This window comes from Oncorhynchus tshawytscha, linkage group LG14, assembly GCF_018296145.1.
Source record: "Oncorhynchus tshawytscha isolate Ot180627B linkage group LG14, Otsh_v2.0, whole genome shotgun sequence".
In the NCBI taxonomy this organism is placed as follows: Eukaryota; Metazoa; Chordata; class Actinopteri; order Salmoniformes; family Salmonidae; genus Oncorhynchus; species Oncorhynchus tshawytscha.
The window spans coordinates 36,527,085-36,555,043 of NC_056442.1; the positions used below are offsets into that span (position 1 = coordinate 36,527,085).

Genomic DNA, 27,959 nt, shown 5'->3' on the forward strand with positions numbered 1-27,959 from the left:
TTTTGCTATTTCATGCAGCCACAGAATAGAAAGATGTTAAACAAATATTTTGTATTCAAATTACGCATTGTTTAAAGTTGAGAAATGGCCTATCAGTGTGAGACTGGGTATGTATATATGCCTCCAAAATAATATGGTAACGTTGGCCTCGTGCATATGCCCTCAAACAAATAAATAAAACCAAGGTCATCCAAAATACATCAGATAAAGAGTTTTTAAAATTAAACCAGCAACCCAAAAATAATTAATCTTAGTGATTGACACAATACTGGTATTTTTATATGTTGACAAAATAATCGCATTGAAATTAGATTAAATTTAGTCATGATCAGTTTCATATATTTCATTCAAGTACATTTTGTAGGTTGGCTAGCAAGCAAAACTTGACGTTACAAATTAACTTTGGGTGAAACTGGTCCAGCCACTTGGTAGCTAGCTATTGTTAGTTCAAATAAAGCAACATGATGTACTCATATTAAAGCGCAACTGTAAACTATAAACCCACCATAGTTATATTTATGAATTACGTCCTAGGTGGAGGGTTCAAATGAACGTGGACCCGCATCCGACAGTCCTAGCACTTTGAAACCCACGCCCACCGGGACGTGTAGCACCACCCACCCGGCGAAATGGCTTGAAAAGAGTGTGTACGGTTAAATCTGAACCTTAATTAACCTGTCATGTTCACAGAGAATGACATTTGCATTGATTAGTTCTCGGGGTCAAAGCTGCGTATTGGATATATCACAGAGAATTAAGGAGTATGAATCTTGTTTAGCACATTAACGAAATTGCATTATTGGACACCATCATTATAAAACAGATGTAAAGGCATTTCCGGTTTTGGGACTATGCCTTTTCCGCCCTGATGCCCTTGTAGCTATGGAAACGTCCACCAGCCTGTTCACCCCTTCAGACCAGGCACTGCGTGTGGTGTAGCTAGCTAGATGGTTTATGTGTGCCAGAATTACCGATAAATCAGACGTTTCAAGATGGCGTTACAACGACTGATGTCTTTTTTCATCCTTTACTCGATTCTTGGTAAGTTATTTTCATTTCCACTAAGATAAGGTGTAGTTTAACGGTACATGTTGTGCATCGCAAATGTATTAATTCGCAGACATGGCAATGCTTTGTTATGAAAATGATCGCGCTGACTAGCTAAACGGTTTTCCTACTCTCCTAGCATACTAGTAGTAGCTTTGCCGGGTGTAAACATGCTGAGGATGAGCCACACAATTAATAGATGGTAATTCATTTTCTTTATACATGCGTTATAATCACATTGAAACGCTCACACAATCCTCAGCAGTTTTTCATTAATATTTAAATAAAAATAGAACAGGTTGTACACACTGCTTTTGCATCTTCTAACGTTGAGCTCTCCTCATCTGTCGCTCAAAATGTGATGATGATGTCAACCGTTATTTCCATCCAAGCTGCCAGGTAGGCCTACATTTTATTGTATGAATGATTTTATTCTGCTAAAGATTCTGCTACCGCACGGCAAGCGATACTAATGCACCAGGTGTGAACCAACAGGACCCTGAACAGCTTCTACCCCTAAAACAGAATAATTCTAAACAAGTCTGCTAAATAGCTAACCAAATGGCTACCCGGATTACCTGCATTGACTCTATACCCACACACATACACTGACATGACCAAAAGTATGTGGACACCTGCTCGTCGAACATCTCTTTCCAAAAGCATGGGCATTAATATGGAGTTGGTCCCCCCTTTGCTGCTATAACAGCCTCCACTCTTCTGGGAAGGCTTTCCACTAGAGGTTGGAACATTGCTGCTGGGACTTGCTTCCATTCAGCCACAATTTCATTAGTGAGGTTGGGTACTGATGTTGGGCAATTAGGCCTGGCTCGCAGTTGGCGTTCCAATTCATCCCAAAGGTGTTTGATGGGGTTGAGGTCAGTTCTCTGTGCAGGCCAGTCAAGTTCTTTCATACGGATCTCGAAAAACCATTGCTGTATGAGCCTCGCTTTGTGCACGAGCACATTGTCATGCTGAAGTTGGAAGCACAGAATCATCTAGAATGTCATTGTGTGCTGTAGCGCTAAGATTTTCCTTAATTGGAACTAAGGGGCCTAGCCCGAACCATGAAAAACAGCCCTAGACCATTATTACTCCTCCACCAAACTTTACGGTTGTCACAATGCATTGCTTGTTTGTAGGTGACCAAATACTTATTTTCACCAATATTTGCAAATAAATTCATTAAAAATCCTACAATGTGATTTTCTGGATTTTCTTTTCTCATTTTGTCTGTCATAGTTGAAGTGTACCTATGATGAAAATTACAGGCCTCTCTCATCTTTTTAAGTGGGAGAACTTGCACAATTGGTGGCTGACTAAATACTTTTTTTGCCCCACTGTATATAGTGTACATGTAACAGTATAGACTTTACATCCGTCCCCTCGCCCCGACCTGGGCGCGAACCAGGGACACTCTGCACCCGTCAACAGTCACCCTCGAAGCATCGTTACCCATCTCTCCGTTAAAACCACGGCCCTTGCAGAGCAAGGTGAACCACTACTTCAAGGTCTCAGAGCAAGTGACATCACCGATTGAAACGCCACTAGCGCGCACCACCGCTAACTAGCTAGCCATTTCACATCGGCTACATACACACAGACTCAGCACTGGTACTTCCTGTAATAGCCATGTTCGTTTCTACTCCCTATATATAGCCACTCACATTCTTTTAATTTTTTTTTCACTGTGTCACTATTTCTATTTTTTTGTTTGTTACATTTTTTGCATCTTTTTACTCATCCATAGGGGATCCATAAGTAAGCATTTTACTGTCTACAAAGCATGTGACAAATACAATTTGATGTGGCTGCTTTTACAGTAGCTGTGCTAGAATGTCTGGGAAATGTGTTTTAAAAAATATATATATATATAGATAGATAGATGGATGGATGCACTGGATCAACAGCTTGGGTCTTTTGAGAGAGAGAGATCCCTTTCTTTATGTAGGCTACACAGTGGAAAGCTTTCGGCTATGGAATGCTTTTATTCCAGGCACACAATAGCAATCAGCCATTGTCCTCTTAATTAACCACATATTCTCTCCCACAGTCTGAAAACTGTCTGGGTCAACAAAGCCTCATGCAGGTGGGAGGATACAGTGAAGCTTGGACACTGTCTGCCTGTCTGTTTGTAGGCAGCTAAAAATGAGACATGTAGTAGTAATTCATATTATGTTCAGTCTAAGTACATTGTAAAGGAATTGAAGGTTAATGAGTGGTTTTACAGGGATAGGCTGTCCCTGCTCTGTTTACCAGAGGAAGATTTGCTGGACAAGCTCTCCTCAGTATCTCTCAGGATGGCCAGTCACTTTTTGTTGTAAAAATAGCTCATGATATACAGGGGTTTGAAAGTCAGTCGCTGTGACGGAAGCTGAGAGTCGGATCTCATCAGCGCTCACAGCTGAGCTATGACTGAGTGCTCCACTTTGGCAGGACACATGTTTTCTCCACTCTCAGGGCTGGCTGAAGCCTTTGAGGCAGTGTTCAAACTAGAGGTTGACCGATTAATCGGAATGGCCGATTAATTAGGGCTGATCTCAAGTTTTCATAACAATCAGAAATCTGTATTTTTGGACACCGATTTTTACACCTTTATTTAATCTTTATTTAACTAGGCAAGTCAGTTAAGAACACATTCTTATTTTCAATGACGGCCTAGGAACGGTGGGTTAACTGCCTCGTTCAGGGGCAGAACGACAGATTTTCACATTGTCAGCTCGGGGGATTCAATCTTGCAATTTTATTTTTTAAGTATCTGACTGAGCGGTGGTAGGCAGAAGCAGGTGCGTAAACATTCATTCAAACAGCACTTTCGTGCGTTTTGCCAGCAGCTCTTCTTTGTGCATCAAGCATTGCGCATCAAGCATTGCGCTGTTTATGACTTCAAGCATATCAACTCACGAGATGAGGCTGGTGTAACCGAAGTGAAATGGCTGGCTAGTTAACGCTAATAGCGTTTCAAACGTCACTCGCTCGCTCTGAGCCTTGGAGTAGTTGTTTCCCTTGCTCTGCATGGGTAACGCTGCTTCGAGGGTGGCTGTTGTCGTTGTGTTCCTGGTTCGAGCCCAGCGAGGAGAGGGACGAAAGCTATACTGTTACACTGGCAATACTAAAGTGCCTATAAGAACATCCAATAGTCAAGGGTTAATGAAATACAAATGGTATAGAGAGAAATAGTCATATAATTCCTATAATAACTACAACCTAAAACTTATATTAAAGACTCATGTTAAAAGGAACCACCAGCTTTCATATGTTCTCATGTTCTGAGCAAGGAACTTAAACGTTAGCTTTCTTACATGGCAAATATTGCACTTCTAGTTTCTTCTCCAACACTTTGTTTTTGCATTATTTAAACCAAATTGAACATGTTTCATTATTTATTTGAGGCTAAATTGATTTTATTGATGTATTATATTAAGTTAAAATAAGTGTTCATTCAGTATTGTTGTAATTGTCATTATTACAAAAAAAAAAAAAAATTGGCCGATTTAATCGGTATCAGCTTTTTTTGGTCCACCAATAATCTGTATCGGTATCGGCGTTGAAAAAAATCATAATCGGTCGACCTCTAGTTCATACCCATCCTAAAAGCTTACGTGTGTTCTCACAGTCTCTGAGAGGGACGCACAACTAAATTAGCCTATCCTCCACCAAACCGCCAGGTTATTGGAGTACAGGCCCATCTTGCATATGAGGGAATTGTCTTTCATGTGCATCATGAATTGATAACCAGAGACATTTTAAATCAGCCGCAGTGCTTTTATCTGTCTGGATTATACCTTGGAAGTTCTTAATACACTCAGATGAATTGTGCTCCAATACATTCCAGTCTTGATTTCACCCCTCATTAGGAGTCCTTAATATCGCTGACGAACACACAGAAGGAGAGACTGTTTTTATTACTCACTGTGTGTTATTATAGTAACTCTTAAGCCTCCCTAAATATATCTCCCAATTGTTTCATTTGAGAGTGTTTTGTTGTTAGGATAATTGATGAAAGAACACTAATACTGAGACTTGTGCTCCCCTTGAGATGTGCTCCACCTGTCTCCACCTAGACATGAGAAATTATTTAGGAGAAATTGTTAATTTTGAGGCTAAGGCTCTTTCTCACCCTCTCTGTAGCTATAGGCCTACACCTCCTGACCCTCTAATCCTTTAGGCCTATCTGTTTAACGGGCATTGGCAAAATTGGCACTGTCCTAGAAGGAAAATTCTGAAGATTGTCAGTCCGAATTTTTTTCTTCTCACTTATTTGTTGACTTTTACAGGCTACATTCCATCACTTGGCGTAATCCTCCGAACCACAGACAAGACTGTGTGGGCAAATGAATTTGAACGTAAGTCACTGAAACACTGACTAATTCTCTCTGAATAATTTTTCTTCCATTGCCCGTCTGTCTGCCAGTCTCTTCTGTTGTCTGCCGGTGTCTTGACATCGTAGTATCACGGTTTTCTTTCCAGCTATTGAGTTGACGTGCTTGATAGAGTCCATCTCAACAAACAACCCCAGAATCGAATGGAAGAAAATCCAAAACGGCGTCCCTAGTTATGTGTACTTTCAAAATCAAATTTCGGGTAAGATAAAAAAAAAAATTAAGCACCTTACCAACACCATATTGGCCTAAGAACTGTGTTATTACTCTCTGGGAATGAGAGGGAATGAGAGGTTGGAGTGTGTTTTTGCCTCTCTATTAGGGGACTTGGAGCACAGAGCCCAGCTGATCCAGCCAGCCAACCTACTGATCCTCAACACGAGCCGTGCAGACACTGCAGAGTACCGCTGTGAGGTCGCTGCCATTGATGACCACAAACACTTTGATGAAATTCTAATCAGTCTTGCTGTCAGGGGTGAGGTCGTATTGTCATATTCCTGTGTCACTTAACCAATGCAGAGCTCCCACCTTGTCATTGGCCTGAGATATATGTGTGTCCACTGGTCAATCTCAGTATAGGCCTAGTCAGTGTTAGGTGTGTTGTTGACCAATGTTTTAATCCTATAGTAGAGTTTGCTGTGTTTTTTCAGTGTTGTCTATTTCTAAGTAAAGTGTGCTCACTCTCTCTCTAAAGAAAACTGTTATTTGGGTGCCGTAGTATGACCTCTGTCCTTTGCCTATGTGTATGTGTGTCTTCCAGAGCAGTTGGGAAAAAGCAGAAGTCGAATTCCTGTCGGACCATTGTGTACAATTATTATTTATTTATTGTCTGTGCAGTAAAGCCTGTGGTGCCCAGGTGCAGTGTGCCTGTGGGGGTGACTGTTGGCACGTCCTCTGAGCTGCGCTGCCTGGAGAACGAGGGCTTCCCTGCCTCACAGTACCGCTGGTTCCGCAACAACGAGGAGCTTCCCCAGGACCCAAAGAGCAGCCCCAAGTTCATCAACTCCACCTATTTCATTAACGCTGACACGGGTGGTCTGGTAAGGAATCAATGGAGATTGAACGGAAACTAGATATATGAATATCATGTTTAATGAGACAGTAGATCCAACTGTTGGATGATGTTGGTACAAGAGAAAAGCCATATGATGTATTGGGGTTGATTTTGGCATTTTTCCCTCCAGAAATTCCGCCGGATGAGGAAGGAGGATGCGGGGGAGTATTACTGCCAGGCAAAGAATGTAGCTGGACATGCACAGTGTCCCACACAGCTGATGGACGTCTGTGAGTAGGCCATGCTGTACTAAACACCCAACTGACATTCTTACTGCAACTATGTATTGTTTACATCCCCGTTATTTGCAAGAGGAAGCGACGCAGGTACAGAGGACAAAGAGCCGGATGCCTTGTCAGGACCCGGAGAAGGCGAGTGGGAAAGCTGCCGTTACCGTCAATACTACTCGCCAACGTGCAATCATTGGACAATAAATTAGATGAGGTACAATCACGAATATCCTACCAACGGGACATCAAAAACTGTAATATCCTATGTTTCACGGAATCGTGGCTGAATGACGACATGGATATTCAGCTAGCGGGATATACGCTGCTCCGGCAAGATAGAACAGCACACTCCGGTAAGACGGGGGGCGGGGGGGCGGTCTGTGCATGTTTGTAAACAACAGCTGGTGCACAAAATCTAAGGAAGTCTCTAGATTTTGCTCGCCTGAAGTAGATTATATTGTGATAAACTACTTGCCTAGAGAGTTTTCAGCTATACTTTTCGTGGCTGTTTATTTACAACCACAGACAGATGCTGGCACTAAGACCGCACTCAGTCAGCTGTATAAGGAAATAAGCAAACAGGAAAGCACTCATCCAAGGGTGGCGATCCTAGTGGCCGGAGACTGTAATGCAGGGAAACTGAAATCATTTCTAACAAATTTCTATCAACATGTTAAATGTGCAACCAGAGGGGACAAACATTCTAGATCACCTGTACTCCACACACAGAGACGCATACAAAGCTCTCACTCACCCTTCATTTGGTAAATCCGACCACAATTCTATCCTCCTGATTCCTGCTTACAAGCAAAAATTAAAGCAGGAAGCACCAGTGACTCGGTCTATAAAAAAGTGGTCAGATGAAGCAGATGCTAAACTACAGGACTGTTTTGCTATCACAGACTGGAACATGTTCCGGGATTCTTCCAATGGCATTGAGGAGTACACCACATCAGCCACTGGCTTTATCAATAAGTGCATCGAGGACGTCATCCCCACAGTGACTGTACGTACATACCCCAACCAGAAGCCATGGATTACAGGCAACATTCGCACTGAGCTAAAGGGTAGAGTTGCTGCTTTCAAGGGGCGGGACTCTAGAAATCCTGCTATGCCCTACGACGAACCATCAAACAGGCAAAGCGTATTGAATCATACTACACCGGCTCTGACGCTCGTCTTATGTGACAGGGCTTGCAAACTATTACAGACTACAAAGGGAAGCACAGCCGCAAGCTGCCCAGTGACACGAGCCTACCAGACGAGCTAAATCACTTCTATGCTCGCTTCGAGGCAAGCAACACTGAGGCATGCATGAGAGCATCAGCTGTTCCGGGCGACTGTGTGATCACGCTCTCCGTAGCCGACATGGGTAAGACCTTTAAACAGGTCAACATACACAAGGCTGCGGGGCCAGACAGATTATCAGGACATGTGCTCCGGGCATGTGCTGACCAACTGGCAGGGGTTTTTACTAACATTTTCATCATGTCCCTGATTGAGTCTGTAATACCAACATGTTTCAAACAGACCACCATAATCCCTGTGCCCAAGAATACAAAGGCAACCTGCCTAAATGACTACAGACCCGTAGCACTCACATCCGTAGCCATGAAGTGCTTTGAACGGCTGGTCATTGTTCACGTCAACACCATTATCCCAGAAACCCTAGACCCACTCACATTTGCATACCGCCCAAACAAATCCACAGATGATGCAATCTCCATTACACTCCACACTGCCCTTTTCCACCTGGACAAAAGGAACACTTATGTGAGAATGCTATTCATTGACTACAGCTCAGCATTCAACACCATAGTACCCTCAAAGCTCATCACTAAGCTAAGGATCCTGGGACTGAACACCTCCCCCTGCAACTGGATCCTGGACTTCCTGACGGGACGCCCCTAGGTGGTGAGGGTAGGTAGCAACACATCTGCCATGCTGATCCTCAACACTGGAGCTCCCCAGGGGTGCGTGCTCAGTCCCCTCCTGTACTCCCTGTTCACCCACGACTGCATGGCCAGGCATGACTCCAACACCATCATTAAGTTTGCAGACGACACAACAGTGGTAGGCCTGATCACCGACAACGACGAGACAGCCTATAGGGAGGAGGTCAGACACCTGGCTGGGTGGTGCCAGAATAACAACCTATCCCTCAACGTAACCAAGACTAAGGAGGTGATTGTGGACTACAGGAAAAGGAGGACCAAGCACGCCCCCATTCTCATCAACTGGACTGTAGTGGAGCAGGTTTGAGAGCTTCAAGTTCCTTGGTGTCCACATCAACAACAAACTAGAATGGTCCAAACACACCAAGACAGTCGTGAAGAGGGCACAACAAAGCCTATTCCCCCTCAGGAAACTAAAAGGATTTGGCATGGGTCCTGAGATCCTTTAAAGGTTCTACAGCTGCATTATTGCATCACTGCCTGGTACAGCAATTGCTCGGCCTCTGACCGCAAGGCACTACAGAGGGTAGTGCGTACGGCCCAGTACATCACTGGGCTAAGCTGCCTGCCATCCAGGACCTCTACACCAGGCGGTGTCAGAGGAAGGCCCTAAAAATTGCCAAAGACCCCAGCCACCCCAGTCGTAGACTGTTCTCTCTACTACCGCATGGCAAGAGGTACCGGAGTGCTAAGTCTAGGACAAAAAGGCTTCTCAACAGCTTTTTACCCCCAATCCATAAGACTCCTGAACAGGTAATCAAATGGCTGCCCAGACTATTTGCATTGTGTGCCTCCCCCCAACCCCTCTTACGCTGTTGCTACTCTCTGTTTATCATGTATGCATAGTCACTTTAACTATACATTCATGTACATACTACCTCAATTGGCCCGACCAGCCAGTGCTTCCGCACATTGGCTAACCGGGCTGTCTGCATTGTGTCCCACCACCCGCCAACCCCTCTTTTACGCTACTGCTACTCTCTGTTCATCATATATGCACAATCACTTTAACCATATGTACAGTGGGGCAAAAAAGTATTTAGTCAGGCACCAATTGTGCAAGTTCTTCCACTTAAAAAGATGAGAGAGGCCTGTAATTTTCATCATAGGTACACTTCAACTATGACAGACAAAATGAGAAAGAAAAAATCCAGAAAATCACATTGTAGGATTTTTAATGAATTTATTTACAAATTATGGTGGAAAATAAGGTCACCTACAAACAAGCAAGATTTCTGGCTCTCACAGACCTGTAACTTCATCTTTAAGAGTCTCCTCTGTCCTCCACTCGTTACCTGTATTAATGGCACCTGTTTGAACTTGTTATCAGTATAAAAGACACCTGTCCACAACCTCAAACAGTCACACTCCAAACTCCACTATGGCCAAGAACAAAGAGCTGTCAAAGGACACCAGAAACAAAATTGTAGACATGCACCAGGCTGGGAAGACTGAATCTGCAATAGGTAAGCAGCTTGGTTTGAAGAAATCAACTGTGGGAGCAATTATTAGGAAATGGAAGACATACAAGACCACTGATAATCTCCCTCGATCTGGGGCTCCACGCAAGATCTCACCCCGTGGGGTCAAAATAATCACAAGAACGGTGAGCAAAAATCCCAGAACCACACGGGGGGACCTAGTGAATGACCTGCAGAGAGCTGGGACCAAAGTAACAAAGCCTACCATCAGTAACACACTACGCCGCCAGGGACTCAAATCCTGCAGTGTCAGACGTGTCCCCCTGCTTAAGCCAGTACACGTCCAGGCCCGTCTGAAGTTTGCTAGAGAGCATTTGGATGATCCAGAAGAAGATTGGGAGAATGTCATATGGTCAGATGAAACCAAAATATAACTTTTTGGTAAAAGCTCAACTCGTCGTGTTTGGAGGACAAAGAATGCTGAGTTGCATCCAAAGAACACCATACCTACTGTGAAGCATGGGGGTGGAAACATCATGCTTTGGGGCTGTTTTTCTGCAAAGGGACCAGGATGACTGATCCGTGTAAAGGAAAGAATGAATGGGGCCATGTATCGTGAGATTTTGAGTGAAAACCTCCTTCCATCAGCAAGGGCATTGAAGATGAAACGACAATGATGGCTGGGTCTTTCAGCATGACAATGATCCCAAACACCACCGGAGATCCGGCCAAAATACCAGCAACAGTGTTTGAAAAACTTGTGAAGACTTACAGAAAACGTTTGACCTCTGGCAAAGGGTATATAACAAAGTATTGAGAAACTTTTGTTATTGCATTTTCCACCATAATTTCAATGTCAGGTCCTGTCATAGTTGAGTGTGGCTCATCTTTTTAAATGGGAGAACAGCCAGTCTCAAATAAACTTTGATTTGATTTAAATATGTCAGTGTGTCATACCGCTGCCACACGGAACATACAATTGTGTGTTACCTAACCTGCAAGTGAGTCACATGCATCTACTCTAGTGCACATAAATCATAGCGGTTGACATGGACATGCATTCCAAGGTCATTCCTTTAAGTCAGGGTTCCCAAACTGGTGGCCAGTGGGCTAAATTATTATGTTTTAGACAAATATTATATCTGATTGGGCTTCTTGCAGTCAATTTGCAGTCTACAAATTATTTGTAATTATCCTCCGGCCCCACTCCATCCGCTCACCCCCCAAAAATGTATTGTACCGCGGCTGCTGTAAGTTGTTTAAATTTGGGTTTATGTTACCCAAATCTCATCTCAAAATGCCCTGTTTGTATTTTCAGATGATGTCAACATTGTGGGCATTTTCCTGAAGGTGTTGGCGGCATTGGCTGGATTCATTGTTGTGATGGTGGGGGTTTGTCATGTACAAAAACATCACTGCTTCTCCTCCGGCAAGGATCACACAGGAACCAAGTGAGTAGGGCTATGCCGTTTCAAATAGAGTTCGACCGATTAATCGGCATTAAGGGCCAATTTCAAGTTTTCATAACAATCGGTAATCGGCCTTTTTGGACGCCGATTGTGGACGATTACATTGCAATCCACATGGAAACTGCGTGGCAGGCTGACCACCTATTACGCGAGTGCAGAGTCAAAAGGACCTTGTGGCTGCAAGAAGCCAAGGTAAGTTGCTAGCTAGCATTAAACTTATCTTGTAAAAAAACAATCAATCTTCACATAATCACTAGTTAACTACACATGGTTGATGATATTAGTAGGTTAACTAGCATGTCCTGCTTTGCATATGATCAATGTGGGGCCTGTTAATTTATCATCGAATCACAGCCTACTTCAACTTCGCCAAATGGGTAATTTAACAAAAGCGCATTCGCGAAAAAAGCACAATCGTTGCACAAATGTACCTAACCATAAACATCAATGCCTTTCTTAAAATCAATACACAGAAGTATATATTTTTAAACCTGCATATTTAGTTAAAATAAATTAATGTTAGCAGGCAATATTAACTAGGGAAATTGTGTCACTTCAACAGTTTGGGCCGCCTGGCTCGTTGCGAACTGTGTGAAGATCGTAATTAATTTGCCAGAGTTTTACATAATTATGACATAACATTGAAGGTTGTGCAATGTAACAGCAATATTTAGACTTAGGGATGCCATCCGTTCGATAAAATACAGAACGGTTCCGTATTTCATTGAACGAAAAGATTTGTTTTCTAAATGATAGTTTCCGGATTTGACCATATTAATGACCAAAGGCTCATATTTCTGTGTTTATTATATTATAATTAAGTCTTATTTGATAGAGCAGTCTGACTGAGCGGTGGTAGGCAGCAGCAGGCTCGTAAGCATTCATTCAAACATCACTTTACTGCATTTGCCAGCAGCTCTTAGCAATACTTGAAGCACAGCGCTGTTTGACTTCAAGCCTATCAACTCCTGAGGTTAGGCTGGCAATACTAAAGTGCCTATAAGAACATCCAATAGTCAAAGGTATATTAAATACAAATGGCATAGAGAGAAATAGTCGATGCGTCATAATTCCTATAATAACTACAACCTAAAACTTCTGAACTGGGAATATTGAAGAACTGGGAATATTGAACCACCAGCTTTCATATGTTCTCATGTTCTGAGCAAGGAACTTAAATGTTAGCTTTTTTACATTGCACATATTGTACTTTTACTTTGTTCTCCAACACTGTTTTTGCAATATTTAAACCAAATTGAACATGTTTCATTATTTATTTGAGACTAAATAGATTTTATTTGTGTATTATATTAAGTTCAAATAAGTGTTAATTGTTCATTCAGTATTGATGTATTTTTCATCTTTGTTGTAATTGTCATTGTTGTAATTGTCATTGTCATTGGGGTGGCAGAGTAGCCTAGTGGTTAGAGCGTTGGACTAGTAACTGGAAGGTTGCAAGTTCAAACCCCCGAGCTGACAAGGTACATATCTGTCGTTCTGCCCCTGAACAGGCAGTTAACCCACTGTTCCTAGGCTGTCATTGAAAATAAGAATTTGTTCTTAACTGATCTTGCCTAGTTAAAAAAATAGATATATGTATGTCTGTGTAAATAAATTGGCCGATCAATCGGCACCGGCTTTTTTTTGGCCCTCCAATAATCGGTATCGGCGTTGAAAAATCATAATCGGTCGACCTCTAGTTTCAAGTTTCAAAGTTGATTTGCCACGTGTACAGGATACAACAGGTGTAAAACAGTACAGGGAAATTCTTACCTTGAGAGCTCTTTCCAACAATGCAGTGAAAATAATAATAATATAGATAATAATAGAAAATGTTATTAAAAATTAAATGTAAAAATTAACCCAAAAAGTACGATATAGGTTGAAAGGGAAATGGGGATACCTATTCAGTTGTGCAACAGAATGCATTCAACTGAAGTGTGTTATCTGCATTTAACCCAAACCCTCTGAATCAGAGAGCTGCAGGGGGCTGCCTTAATCGACATCCATTGTTCTGTACAGGGCTTTTAAAGCTAAATGGACCAGTTTAATAGTGACATATTATGTGATGTGAGTTTCTTAGTACGTCTTTGTGTGGAAATTAAGGATTTATTGTGTGTTTTAGCTACAAACTTCCATCGCAGGATGATGGCGTTGACTATGCCGAAGCAGATGAGGTGAATAAAATTAACTTAATTGTGTGTTCTATATTATTATTATTATTATTGAGCTAAAGTGTAATCACAATGTATTATTAAAAATGACAAATGAAAAGAATTATCAACTGCAGGTATTTTTTGATAATTTATATTCCCATCAGGGTCACTTCCGTCACAAATCATCATTTATCATTTGACATCTGAGATCAAGGAGACACTGAAGAGGAGTCCCACTGAAGTTAAAAGTGTGCCAAATCCCATAATGGGGCTTTGTGTGAGAAATGTGAGCTGTAACATTTCACATGAACCAACAAGCATGCCAAAGTCATCATAATGAAAAAGATCAATCATTATTTCAATTTTGCTTTCTGATAGGCAACTGTAACGTCATGTCCCTATTAGTACACTGTTTACTTTTTTTTGTAGCACATATGTATTGCCCTCAGTCATTACTGTAACTACAATTACAGTAGTTTTTTTTTATTTTTTTTAAATTTTTTTAAAGCTGTGACTTTGAACTTCCACCAGTATGTTCATCTTAACTGGTGCTGGAACATTCCCCCATACTGTTTTTAGACAAACAAGGTTTTTTACTTCCTAAGATTTCTACAGAGTACAACAAACCTGTTTTAAAAAACCAGTATTTCATAACCTCTGAATGCAAGCTGGACTAGTTTATGTTAATATGAAGGTAGGTTGTGTCAATAGTTTTATATATACACTACCGTTCAAATGTTTGGAGCCACGTAGAAATGTCCTCGTTTTTGAAAGAAATGCATTTTTTTTTGTCCATTAAAATAACATCAAATTGATCAGAAATACAGTGTAGACATTCTTCATGTTGTAAATGACTATTGTAGCTGGAAACGGCTGATTTTTAATGGAATATCTACATAGGCGTACAAAGGCCCATTATCATTAACCATCACTCCTCTGGTCCAATGGCACGTTGTGTTAGCTAATCCAAGTTTGTCATTTTAAAAGGCTAATTGATCATTAGAAAACCCTTTTGCAATTATGTTAGCACAGCTGAAAACTCTTCTGATTAAAGAAGCGATAAAACTGACCTTCTTTAGACTAGTTGAGTATCTGGAGCATCAGCATTTGTGGGTTCGATTACAGGCTCAAAATGGACAGAAACAAAGTACTTTCTTCTGAAAATCGTCAGTTTATTCTTGTTCTGAAAAATTAAGGCTATTCCATGCAAGAAATTGCCAAGGAACTGAAGATCTCATGCAACGCTGTGTACTACTCCCTTCACAGAACAGCGCAAACTGGATCAAACTGGATCCTCTGTAGCAGAGGCAACTCTGGGTCTTCCTTTCCTGTGGTGGTCCTCATGAGAGCCAGTTTCATCATAGCACTTGATGGTTTTTGCGACTGCACTTGAAGAAACTTTCAAAGTTCTTCAAATGTTCCGTATTGACTGACCTTCATGTCTTAAAGTAATGATGGACTGACGTTTCTCTCTCTTTGCTTATTTGAGCTGTTCTTGCCATAATATGGACTTGATCTATTACAAAATAGGTCTGTCTTCTGTATACCACCCCTACCGTGTCACAACACAACTGATTGGCTCAAATACATTAAGAAGGAAAGAAATTCCACAAATGAACTTTTAACAAGGCACACCTGTTAATTGAAATGTATTCTAGGTGACTACCTTATGAAGCTGGTTGAGAGAATGCCAAGAGTTTGCAAAGCTGCCATTAAGGCAAAGGGTGGCTACTTTGAAGAATCTCAAATATAAAATATATTTTGATTTGTTGAACACCAATTGGGTTACTACATGATTCCATATGTGTTATTTCTTATTTTTGATGTCTACACTATTATTCTACAACGTAGAAAATAGCAAAAATAAAAACCCTGTAATGAGTAAGTGTCCAAACTTTCGACTGGTAATGTATATATACATACATACATACAGTTGAAGTCGGAAGTTTACATACACTTAGGTTGGAGTCATTAAAACTCGTATTTCAACCACTCCACAAATTTCTGGTTAACAAACTATAGTTTTGGCAAGTCGGTTCGGACATTTCTTTGTGCAAGTAATTTTTCCAACAATTGTTTACAGAGAGATTATTTCACTTATAATTCACTGTATCACAATTCCAATGGGTCAGAAGTTTTCATACACTGTTGACTGTGCCTTTGAACAGCTTGGAAAATTCCAGAAAATGTTGTCATGGCTTTGAAGCTTCTGTTAGGCTAATTGACATCATTTGAGTCAATTGGATGTGTACCCGTGGATGTATTTCAAGGCCTACCTTCAAACTCAGTGCCTCTTTGCTTGACATCATGGGAAAATCAAAAGAAATCAGCCAAGTCCTCAGAAAGAAATTGTAGACTTCCACTTGTCTTTTTCATCCATTGGAGGATGAACCATCTGTACAAACAATAGTATGCAAGTATAAACACCATGGGACCACGCAGCCGTCATACCGCTAAGGAAGGAGATGTGTTCTGTCTCCTAGAGATGAACGTACTCTGGTGCGAAAAGTGCAAATCAATCCCAGAACAACAGCAAAGGACCTTGTGAAGATGCTGGAGGAAACAGGGTACAAAAGTATCTATATCCACAGTAAAGCGAGTCCTATATCGACATAACATGAAAGGCCGCTCAGCAAGGAAGAAGCCACTGCTCCAAAACCGCCATTAAAAAAGCCAGACTAAGTTTTGCTACTGCACATGGGGACAAAGATTGTACTTTTGGTGCTCGCAAGCCGAAGAGCACCATCCCAACCGTGAAGCACAGGGGTGGCAGCATCATGTTGTGGGGGTGCTTTGCTGCAGGAGGGACTGGTGCACTTCACAAAAAAGATGGCATCATGAGGTAGGACAACATCTCAAGACATCAGTCAGGAAGTTGAAGCTTAGTCGCAAATGGGTCTTCCAAGTGGACATTGACCCCAAGCATACTTCCAAAGTTGTGGCAAAATGGCTTAAGGACAACAAAGTCAAGGTATTGGAGTGGCCATCACAAAGCCCTGACCTCAATCCTACAGATAATTTGTGGGCAGAACTGAAAAAGCATGTGCGAGCAAGGAGGCCTACAAACCTGACTCAGTTACACCAGCTCTGCCAGGGGAAATGGGCCAAAATTCACCCAACATATTGTGGGAAGCTTGTGGAAGGCTATGTGATACGTTTGACCCAGGTTAAACCATTTAAAGGCAATGCTACCAAATACTAATTGAGTGTATGTAAACTTCTGACTCACTGGGAATGTGATGAAAGAAATAAAAGCTGAAATAAATCATTCGCTCTACTATTATTCTGACATTTCACATTCTTAAAATAAAGTGATGATCCTAACTGACCTAAGACAGGGAATTTTAACTTGGACTAAATGTCAGGAATTGTGAAAAACTGAGTTTAAATGTATTTGGCTAAGATGTATGTACACTTTCGACTTCAACTGTACATACATACGTACAGATAATGAGTGGGGCATGTTTAAAAAGCTGATGAAATCTTTTACATGCAGAGCCAAGGGGCACAATGAAACTGTCTGTTGTTCTTAAAAGCCAACTGACTTTATTCTCTGTGTTCAGAATAACAAATAAACATATTACAGTTATACAGTATAATTCCATTATAATGCTGCAAGTTAAGATGTATTATTATGATTATATCAAGTGATTATGATTTTTTGCCGTGTCTGTATAAGTGAACTTCTTTGCTTACTAATTACGTACTTTATGAATATTGGACATATTGTCCAGTTGTGACTCACAATTAACTGTATTTTCTTTATGAACACAATATACAATATTAATGGATATACAGGCAATACAACTTTTTTAGAAACAAATGTCTACACATACATGTTTATCAGTAACAATATATAAGTATGAAACAATGTTTCAAATTGAAATTGTTAAAAATGACTTTTTGAAACATGGTTATTTTGTTAAACACTACTCAGGAACTGTTGTAAATTGTAAAATGTTCGTTGTAGTGCAAGTAATGGATACTGTTATGCTTACTTCATTTAGTCAATAAAGACACAAATAACATTTGCAAATGACTACCGAAGAGTTTAACTTTTATTTTGAAAAATAATGCAGTCAACCAGACAACCCCGGAAGTGCAACAACATAGGAAATGATCGCTTGCAATATTATGCTTTTTCAGGAAATATACAATTTAACGTTAATAACGTTCTAAAGGAAATCAAGACTCACTACATTGTTAATCGGTGTCTGAATGACGACGGATACATCTTGAGTTCGAGGGAAACGCTACATTCTTCAGTGTTTGTGGATATCACCATGCGACATGTTTTGTAGTATTTAGGCTATTTCATCGAAAGGGACATGAAGACATGGTGCTGTGTGTAAATGAATTCAATTGAATTTGAGAAGAAATATAAAGGTAAAATAACGCTAACATTTGCATATTTGTCCAGACCTCCCATCTGCATGTGCTGACTATAAGCAGAATTACTACGTTCTGTGATCATTGCTGGTAACAAACAAGTCGGTGTTGTTGCACTTTCCGTCATTTCGAATGAACGACAGAATTTACTTCAGTAAGAAATAGGTCACTGAAAGTGTCACCTAAATTGGTCTTAAAAGATCTGTTCAGATCCGATCAATCTTAACCTTGTTCATAAAACGGGCCAGAAAATAACAAGCATGAGTTTCTTCAGTTTTGGCCAAAGTGCAGAAATTGATGTAGTTCTGACTGATGCTGAGACGAGAAAGAAGGCTGAACATAAGACTGAAGATGGGAAGAAGGACAAATATTTCCTATTTTATGATGGGGAGACTGTGGCAGGAAAGGTCAACGTTACACTGAAGAACCCTGGGAAAAGACTGGAACATCAAGGCATCAAAATCGAATTTGTAGGCCAGATTGGTGAGTGTTCTTAGTTTAATGCAGTGATATCTATTCCAAATAAATCATAATAAATGCAATGTCGCTTTATGTTGGACTTTTTAGTTAACAACAGTTGTGTCGAATGTGCCAATAGGCCTAGATATATTCTTCTATGAGAGAGTGATTATTTTGTGATGTCTTTGAATGTCTGAAATGTGTACCTCTCCTTCCTTCACAGAGCTGTACTACGACAGAGGAAACCATCATGAGTTTGTCTCCCTGGTGAAAGATCTGGCAAGGCCTGGTGAGCTTACTCAGTCACAGACATTCGACTTTGAGTTCACCCATGTTGAGAAGCCCTATGAGTCCTACACAGGCCAGAATGTGAAGCTACGGTAAGGAAACATTCAGCCTGAACATTCTCTGCCAAAGTAACTATTACTTTATGGCTCACTTTTTAACCCGAGATCCCCTTTGACCTGTCAGTCATGTGCCTAGCACTACATCCTCAGCAAGAGTAATGTTTGTCTGCTACACACACACATCGTGATTAGTGGTTATGATAATGCCCATCTTATTTTATAGCCTCAGGATGCCATGAGGATATGTTGTTGGATGACATCTGTTGAGATTACAGCAGGTTTGCTCAGTGTCTGTTGGTTGTACTTGCAGGTATTTTCTGCGCGCTACGGTGAGCAGGAGACTGAATGACATCAGTAAAGAGATGGATATTGTGGTGCACACACTCAGCACGTACCCAGAGCTCAACTCATCAATAAAAATGGAAGTTGGGATCGAAGACTGTCTCCATATTGAGTTTGAGTACAACAAATCCAAGTAAGGCTGAAAGAGATACATTTTTTCAGTACCCTCAGTCACCTCAATTTTTTTGTCAATTTATAAAATAACAAAATGCCACCTCTCCTAGTCACAGCAACATGCAGAAATCATTGTAGCTTAGAACCTTTCCTTTAACTATTTGTCTTTGCGGCAGAGCAGTCCTGTGACAATCCTTCCTGTCTTTCACAGGTACCACCTGAAAGACGTCATTGTGGGTAAGATCTACTTCCTGCTGGTGCGGATTAAAATCAAGCACATGGAGATTGACATCATCAAAAGGGAGACAACTGGCACCGGTCCTAGTGTATACCATGAAAATGACACCATCGCCAAATATGAGATCATGGATGGAGCTCCTGTCCGAGGTAAAGGATATAGTGAAGATTGTATGCTTTTGAAAATTGCAATACTCAAAACTACCCATCAGGTCTAACTGGGTGTTTTAATTATGTTTAAGGAGAGTCAATTCCAATACGGTTGTTTCTGGCTGGCTATGAGATGACCCCTACCATGCGAGATATCAATAAGAAGTTCTCTGTGCGTTACTACCTTAATCTGGTGCTGATTGATGAGGAGGAGAGACGCTACTTCAAACAGCAGGTATAGAACAGTGGCTTCTGATGGGTAACTGTTAGCAGTGATCCCAGATGAAATTATGTACCCTTAGAGGGAATTTATCAGGTGTCAGGTTCAACATGGTGTATCCATTGTTCACTGTGATGCACATTATATACTGCATTCCTACCTAGCAGTAAATGTGTCCCTATGGAAATGCTTTAGTGATGAAGACAATGAGCTCATGACCACTTCCTTCTCAATCAGGAAATCACACTGTGGAGGAAAGGGGATGTGGTGAGGAAGAGCATGTCGAGCCAGGCCACCATCGGAGCCCAGCGGTTCGAGGGCTCAGTCAGTTCAGAGAGCGCCCTGGAGAAGGCGGCGAGGGAGGACAGCGCCTAAAGCTGCCTCCACTCATTCTCCTCACAGAAGACTGGCAGTGTCTGTGGAAAAGTAGTGGGGGCACCTGTCAGCTCACATGATCACTGATAAAGTAGTCCTCTGTATATTAGGGCTGCTGAATAAAGGGATAAAGGAAGGATGAAGGGAAGTCTAGAGGTAAACACCTGAACAATGAAAAAGAACAGGGGTCTAAAATCCCGCTGCAGGTCAATTCCATCCACACACATATCCGGTGAAAGTTAAGCCGGCCACTTGTTTAGATCTCCCCCTGTGCGTGATACCCGAAAAATGGAATATTACACCCTGTCATCTTCAATTGATCAACTTTCTTTGTCACAAAATCTATTTCTAGCTTTAGCTTTATATGAATGGATTCTAACTCCGTCTACAACACTGTATTGTCATAGGGAGTTAGTCATGAGTAACAACGATGCATTTTGAAAACATTCCATACCCAGTCAAATGCATTCCTGACATTTTAATGTGGTCTGTCATAATGAAATCTGAAATTGTGTCTTTACACAGATAGGTATCCGTTGCTTCTCCACATACACATTATCCTCTGTCCTTGTGTAATGATTGCAGTGAGATCAATGGAAGGTTTCTACTGCATTGGAAGTGTCATCCAATTTCTTTGAGTGAGAGGGCTAGATAAAGTATTACTAACCCATTCATTTTAAAGTCCTGCAAATAAGAGCTATAGAACTCTCACCCTCTTATACCATCATGTACAGTGAATAGCATACAGACGGTCACAATATGACCATTACATTGACATGCTTTACCTAAGCATTCCAATACTGTTAGGCGGGATTTGAAGTGCTTGTATTTGAGGTCTGATATTAAGAAGTCTTCTGTATCGTCCGTGTTAGACTTGAAATGTCGTGCCTAAGTGTATCTTGCAAATTAAATCCTGTTGCCTCAATATGTTTAACACTTCTTTTAGCCTGAAATGTTCCTGTATTTTTTTGTGCTCTGCAAATGACTAATTATAGCCCCTTCCCCAAAACTGAAATAAATTGATGCCATATGCATTGTTATCCACACACTCATTTTGGTATAGAAATAAGTTGCTTGCACCTGATAAATATTTCAATGGACTGATGGAATGATTGATTACCTTGGAAATGAAAATGTTGCATGTTTAGACTGAAATGATCTCCTTTATAGACAGTGAAGGCAAACACATGAACTGTCTTAATATAAACATTTAATATTAGAAATGAACTCCAAGGTGTCTGACAAACAGAAACCTTGAGCCAATTTTCATTCAATACAAGCACAATGGTTCAATAGACAGTAAACATATTAGCAGCATCATCTTGTCCAAATCTTCACAGTGGGTCTTTGTCCTCCAAACTCATTTAAAAAAAAATAATATATGATTTTACTTAGACAAAAGCTTTGTAAAATATGATGAGGTGGAGATTTGACAACCATTATTACTCAGTGTCACTGATCTCCACGTACCACTGGTGAGGGGCTGGACAGACAGCCTGGCCCTGGTGAAGAGCCATGCCATTCAGGGCCCCGCCTTGTGCTGCAGGTGGGTCTTCTTCAACTCAGACAGAGGAATGAAGTACTTCAACATCCTCACAAACTGGACACCAACCAAGCCAGCAGAGCACTAGTACAGTCTAAATTGGATTGTGATTTTTAAAAAGCCTGTTACATATCAGTGATGTATCTTGACCTCAAGCCATTTGGAACACAAACAAATGTAAACATGAAATCATTCATACCATACTCCATCTGGGGTTGTCTGCCTTGCTGGAGGTGTCGTAATGGACATCTGTCTTGTCAAACTGACTGTGGTCCACATAGGACTCCTTTACTCACCGTCATAACTCACAGATATTCCAGGCTCCTTGTAGTTACTGTGCTAGAAGAATACTTGCTGCCCCGCTTTCATGTCTCGCATGAAGTTACAGGCCCGGGAGTTCCAAACATCCCAACAACCAGTTTGGTTGGGAAGAGTCTTCAAATCCTTGATCCCAAACTGGCATAGTAAATAAGCCTTAACAAGCCATAACAACCCATAGAGCAAGAGCCTATCTCCTGTTTCTGTATATCGTTAGGCAGCTTGATGTAAAATTATACCCCCTAGACAGGATGCTAGTCTGCCGCAGGGCCTTACCCCCAATCCATTTCCTTAGTGCCAAAAGCCTAGCAGATCCATCAGGTCCCATTTGAGTCTTTGGTATAACTTGACTGGGGATTGAACCCCCAACCTTCCAATCTAAGGGTGGACACATTAACCACAAAGCCAGACATGGAATAGCCATAGATGACACCATCCTATTATTAAGGAGAACAAAATATCTTGACATTTTCAAAGCATCTCTCTGGCTCTATGACAGTACTGTGGGTGTGGGTATAATTGGAACGTTTCAACAGGAATCAGTGCCAAAAACTTTGTAAAGTACAAGGTTGCCAAAAACAACACACAAAGTAGATCAATTCACCTTGCTAACTAGCTGCTGAATAGACATCAACTCACCACGTAGCTTATTCTTAATGTTTGTCCATAGCCTACCAGAGTGAGCAGACATTTTTTAGAATAAAAGTGGTGAGTGAAATACTTAATGAAATAGCCCACTCCCTACCCGGTATCTTATTCGGCCGCTATACAACTTTGTATGCTTGTTTGTTGGCAACCTTATTATTTACGAAGTTTTGGGAACAGATTAATTTTGGAACGTTCCAATTATACCCACCTGTACTACGGTCATTCAGGTGATTTTTCTTCCTTTGAAGTCCTGTTTTCAAGTCTTCCCTGAGCCTTTCCTCTTCCCCCCGGACTGCCTGACCAATCTCCAATAGGGAATCCTCACTGCGGGCACAATTTTTTGTCTCTTCGTCGTTGCCTGGTTAACAGTACATAAAATACATTAACTTATTAATAGCCATTCGACAATCAAATCATTGTCGTAGTAAAGTGATTGTGAAACAGTTTCAGGGACATTGAAATCCTTGCAATGTCATGTATTGTACATAAATGTGAATGCTTTTACTTACTGGATTGTAGTGTTCTAGTGGTTCCACGAGTTCTCATTTTATGTGGCATGTCTGAGAGATGACAAAATAGTGGTTGGCCTGGAAGAAATTGAACCTTTAAGTCCTACTCCAATGATGCCAAACCATTCTGTGTGCGTGACAGTGGGTGACATTTGATTTAAAGCAAATGAAGAACGTGTTTCATTAAATCAGTTAATTATGCAAAGGATTACATTGTTACTTACTGGTATGTTATAAAACATGCGAATCGAAGTGGTCGCGTCATTAAACTCAGAACACTGCAAAAGGAAGGACGCTGAATAATGAATAACTACCGCGCTAGTGACGTATGTTCAAGGCACTTGATGTAGAAACAGTTCGCTTAAGTTTGATCTCTCTGTTTAGGCCTCCTTAATGTCTATGGTTTAAGCAAGCAATTTACCTTAGGGTATATTTCGGTGGTTAATGAAATTATGAGAAAAATGTGCCTTTTCCTGAAAAAATATCGAAGAAAACTAACCAGGACCTGCACAATCTAAGAACCACACTTATCTTATGTTACGGAACTACAGCACCCGCGTGATATAACCAGTGACCAACATGGCGGCCGTTGGAACGTTCTCTAGTTGCCAGACTGAGTTTATGCATTGGCAGAAAATGTTGTTTAGTATCGAACAGCACACAGAAACGAGGAATAGCTTCATGTATTGACCATAAGTTCCATGAGCATTTTGGGGTTCAAATCGTTGGTAGAGTAATGCCAGCAGCATACCACTGCTGGCTTGCTTCTGATGCTAAGCAGGGTTGGTCCTGGTCAGTTCCTGGATAGGAGACCAGATGCTGCTGGAAGTGGTGTTGGAGGGCCAGTAGGAGGCACTCTTTCCTCTGCTCTAAAAAAAAGAATCCCACTGCCCTGTGTAGGGTGCTGTCTTTTGGATGCGACGTTAAACAGGTGTCATGACTCTCGGAGGTCATTAAAGATCCCATGGCACTTATCGTAAGAGTAGGGGTGTTATGGGATTCTGTGTTTTACATTATAGCCATTACCATATATATGATTAAATATTATCTGATGTTGGCTGTGTGAGGTATCTGCGTTTGTGCACTTGAGCTTCATCATGAGATTAAACAACTGCTTGCTACATCTGCTTTGTGTGTTTGTGTGTGTGACAATACTGAGCAACATGGTGTGACTGCTGCATGTTGCAAAACTGTAGATAACAGCTCAACATCTGCTTTGTGTGTGTGTGTGTGTGACTATACTGAGCAATGTGGTGTGACTGCTGCATGTTGCAAAACTGTAGATAGACGGGTACAGGGAGGAGAGGCTCATCACCAGGTTTGATTGAGATGGAAAAATACTGAACAACACAATAGCAGGAACTGAGCATCTGTTATAACTAGGGTGTAATACCAGAACAGTGAGAATCTATACATCAACAGAGGGTGAACTCCAAGAAGCGCCAAGAGGCTGGGACTAGCCTGAGCAAGTCTAAAACCATGCTCAGCCTCTACTGTGATAGACATAGTTCCAACCCGTCTGTTGGCCTATCACAGTATAAGAACAGCTGTATACGTACATCCTGTCAGTTCTTTGTTCTACCCTGCGTGGTGTTACTGTGAACCCGTATATACAAAAATTGCATTTACCATTTATTGCTTGAATTTGATTAAAGATAATTGAAAAAAGATTCTGCTTTTTATTTGTCCTGACATCGGATTCGAAAGACACAACCCTATCAGTGTTAACCCCGGTGTCCTGGCTAAATTCCCAATCTGGCCCACAAACCATCATGGTCACCTAATAATCCCCAGTTTACAATAGGCTCATTCATCCCCCTCCTTTCCCCAGGTTGTTCCTGCAAATGAGAACGTGTTCTCAGTTAACTTAACTGGTAAAATAACGGATAAATAAAATAAAATGCGGACTTGCACTGCTAGTCACCTGAAGCGTTTACATGAGTTAGTTGGGATGAGCAGAATTTCTAGTAGGTAACTGACTGCATAAAGTGTCTTGTTTTTCATTGCTAAGTGTGCATTTTCCAGAAATGCATTGCTACTTATGTACTACTTAGTCATATTGACCTCTGTTGGTAACGTTATACTGTACTACCTAACTAGCTATGTAAAAACCTCTGGTGGTCAAGTGACACTCAATCGTTATTTTGCAGTTAAAGTAGTCGTGTTGATGCATTGTAACAGTATGCATTTTAAGAATGCATGGTGGTGTACAGACAGGCTTACTTGAGAATAGACACTTGATTCCTATTGGTCAGCCATGTCTCATTTCCATCTCTCAAATCAAATTGTATTGGTCACATACACATGGTTATCAGATGTTAATGCGAGCGTAGCGAAATGCTTCTGAGGCAGGGGGGGTGGGCTTCTGTCCTGATCTACGTTGACTTGACCGATGTGATGTAAGGGCAAGTGTGATGTGTGTGTCATGTTCAATGGTTGTTTCAACTATTTCTCTTCATGTAAAAGTGTTTCAAATGATTCTGGTAATTATGCCGTACTCTACAGTACTACCATTGTCTAACACCGCTAGACTTTATGCAATATGTGCCCTGTGTAACCGGTGCTGAACTGCACCGCTGTAACTCTGCGTTGTGTGCGTTGGAGATCAGGTTGTTTTAATTAAACAGAATTCAACATCTGCATCTTGCATCTGCATCCAAAAGAAATTAAAACATTTGTAGAGCACATATGTTCTGCGAATCGACACCTCTTTCTACAACAGATGCACAATAGGAGGGACTGGGATCATTCGAGGAGCTAGCCATCGTTCACACATACAATAGCCTGCTAATACCTTAGCTAGCTATTAACCACATGTTGAATTCAGAATGTTAATATAATTCTATAAACTACAGTTACAAGTGCATCTTAACAATACCATCCACTTATGAGTAACCTCTAATTATTGTTATATAAGTAATAATATCAAGCATCACTAGCAGACCAACACTCTGGTTAAACCGGATACCCTCAGATAACTCTGGGCCCAGTGTCCTCAGTCAAGTCTAGAGCTTGTGTGCAATAACATGATTATCCGAAGGACACACAGCTGCCACCACGCAAATACACTCCCTGTAAAACTACAAAGAGCAGCCTGCAACAATAACGAGCTTAGAAGTGCCAAGCTATCTCACTGACATTGACCCTTTCATGCACTCCTGCATAAACAGGAAACACCTGCGCCTAAAGCAGACACTGCTAGTTTCCCCTATCTTTCGTTCCTAGACACACAAACATCTCATAAAGCACTTCACACTCTACCCCTCCCTACTGGTCGGGTGCCAAGAGCAAAGGACTTTGCTGTGCACCAATGGGGCCCGCTCTGGCTAGAGCAAGGCCCGCCTCCAACTCTTCAGGACCAGTCAGAAGATCAACACGAGAGACTCCACCTACATTATTCTGTGTATACATTCTGCTGTAAACTCTGGTTGAGCAGCCTAATTATTCTGACTCCTCACAGAGTCACATTCCTTAGGTCCGTGCACGATAAACGGCAGGACAAAATATCTTTGACTCAATAAATTGCCTTTTGATACACCTGATTCCACTCTGTCCAGCGTTGTTGTTTTGCATTCCCTCTCCAGTATGTAAACACCAACATTATACAACATTATTCATGAACAAAACACTGTGTATGACTTTGTGCTTAAAAGAATCAAACTCAGACAGAAAAAGCGTGCCTACCTCTCATAGTGCATCAAAATGATTTGAGCACGAGCACGCAGGGCAAAACGTAAGTACACACTCCCCTTCTCCCAGGATGCAGGCATGGATAATAACAAATCAACATGACATTTTAATATATGAACCTGGTGAAATTCACACAGTACTTTAACTTACACCTGCATGACTCTATTCTTAACTCCCTCCTTGCAGCTGCTCATGGCCTCAGTGATGAACAGAAAGCGTTTCAGAAGATGGCCTTTGACTTCGCAACAAATTAAATGTCTCCACACATGGCTGAGTGGGATGAAAAGGTATTACTGTACAGTGCAACTTGTTTAGCTATTCCCTTTCAACCCATACATGTCAATGGAATAAATGGAACAGTATCAAACATATGGAAACTACCTGTTTGACTCCTTTCCATGAATGCCATTCCAGCCATTAGCTCCTCCCACCAGCCTTCTCTGCAATCACTAAACTCCTTTTTTTGTGAGAGGGCATTTGTATGAACGTAAAAAGCAACTTTCATTGTTCAGGAAATCTTCCCGGTGGAGACCATGCGTAAGGCTGCCCAGCTGGGGTTTGGGGGGATCTATGGACAGCCGGAGGTGGGGGGATCTGGCCTGTCTCGTCTGGACACCTAGCTCATCTTTCAGACCTTATCGACAGGCTGCGTTAGCACCACAGCCTACCTCAGCATTCACAAGTAAGGCGTGGCAAATGCCAGCAATCATCACAACCTCTCAAAAGTGTCTGCTCAAGAGATTCACCAAACATCACATACAGACAATTGACTAGATATTAATTGAAAGCAGGAGTAAGTATGGGGTGTTCATTAATAGATGCTCATTTCTGTGCAGCATGTGTAACTGGATGATTGACACCTTCGGCAACACTGAGCAGAGGGAGAAGTACTGCCCTGAGCTTT

At 41.3% G+C, this 27,959-nt stretch overlaps 2 protein-coding genes, 1 long non-coding RNA gene and 1 pseudogene across 3 annotated transcripts; 3 read left to right on the forward strand and 1 right to left on the reverse strand.

The window, feature by feature from the left end:
• The first annotated feature begins 726 nt into the window (after window positions 1-726).
• Window positions 727-14,749, forward strand: LOC112267131 (junctional adhesion molecule 3B). The gene is made up of 9 exons (XM_024445241.2): window positions 727-1,041; window positions 5,325-5,393; window positions 5,518-5,631; window positions 5,752-5,904; window positions 6,267-6,469; window positions 6,614-6,713; window positions 11,408-11,540; window positions 13,684-13,735; window positions 13,879-14,749. The coding sequence occupies exons 1-9, from the start codon at window positions 993-995 to the stop codon at window positions 13,912-13,914; spliced, it is 909 nt and encodes a 302-aa protein (XP_024301009.1). The 5' UTR covers window positions 727-992; the 3' UTR covers window positions 13,915-14,749.
• A 3,037-nt stretch (window positions 14,750-17,786) lies between these two features.
• LOC112267132 (vacuolar protein sorting-associated protein 26B-like) lies at window positions 17,787-21,379 on the forward strand. Its single transcript, XM_024445242.2, has 6 exons — window positions 17,787-18,586; window positions 18,786-18,942; window positions 19,220-19,384; window positions 19,577-19,752; window positions 19,845-19,987; window positions 20,210-21,379. Exons 1-6 carry the CDS (start codon window positions 18,364-18,366, stop codon window positions 20,345-20,347), a joined length of 1,002 nt encoding a protein of 333 aa, XP_024301010.1. The 5' UTR covers window positions 17,787-18,363; the 3' UTR covers window positions 20,348-21,379.
• Window positions 21,380-21,549: 170 nt separating this feature from the next.
• Window positions 21,550-24,088, reverse strand: LOC121839274. The gene is made up of 3 exons (XR_006078842.1): window positions 23,590-24,088; window positions 23,366-23,443; window positions 21,550-23,214 (listed from the first exon to the last, which is right to left on the reverse strand). It is a non-coding gene; the product is annotated as an uncharacterized LOC121839274 (long non-coding RNA).
• A 3,206-nt stretch (window positions 24,089-27,294) lies between these two features.
• The window catches only part of LOC112267429, a 6,097-nt pseudogene continuing 5,432 nt past the window's right edge, over window positions 27,295-27,959 (forward strand).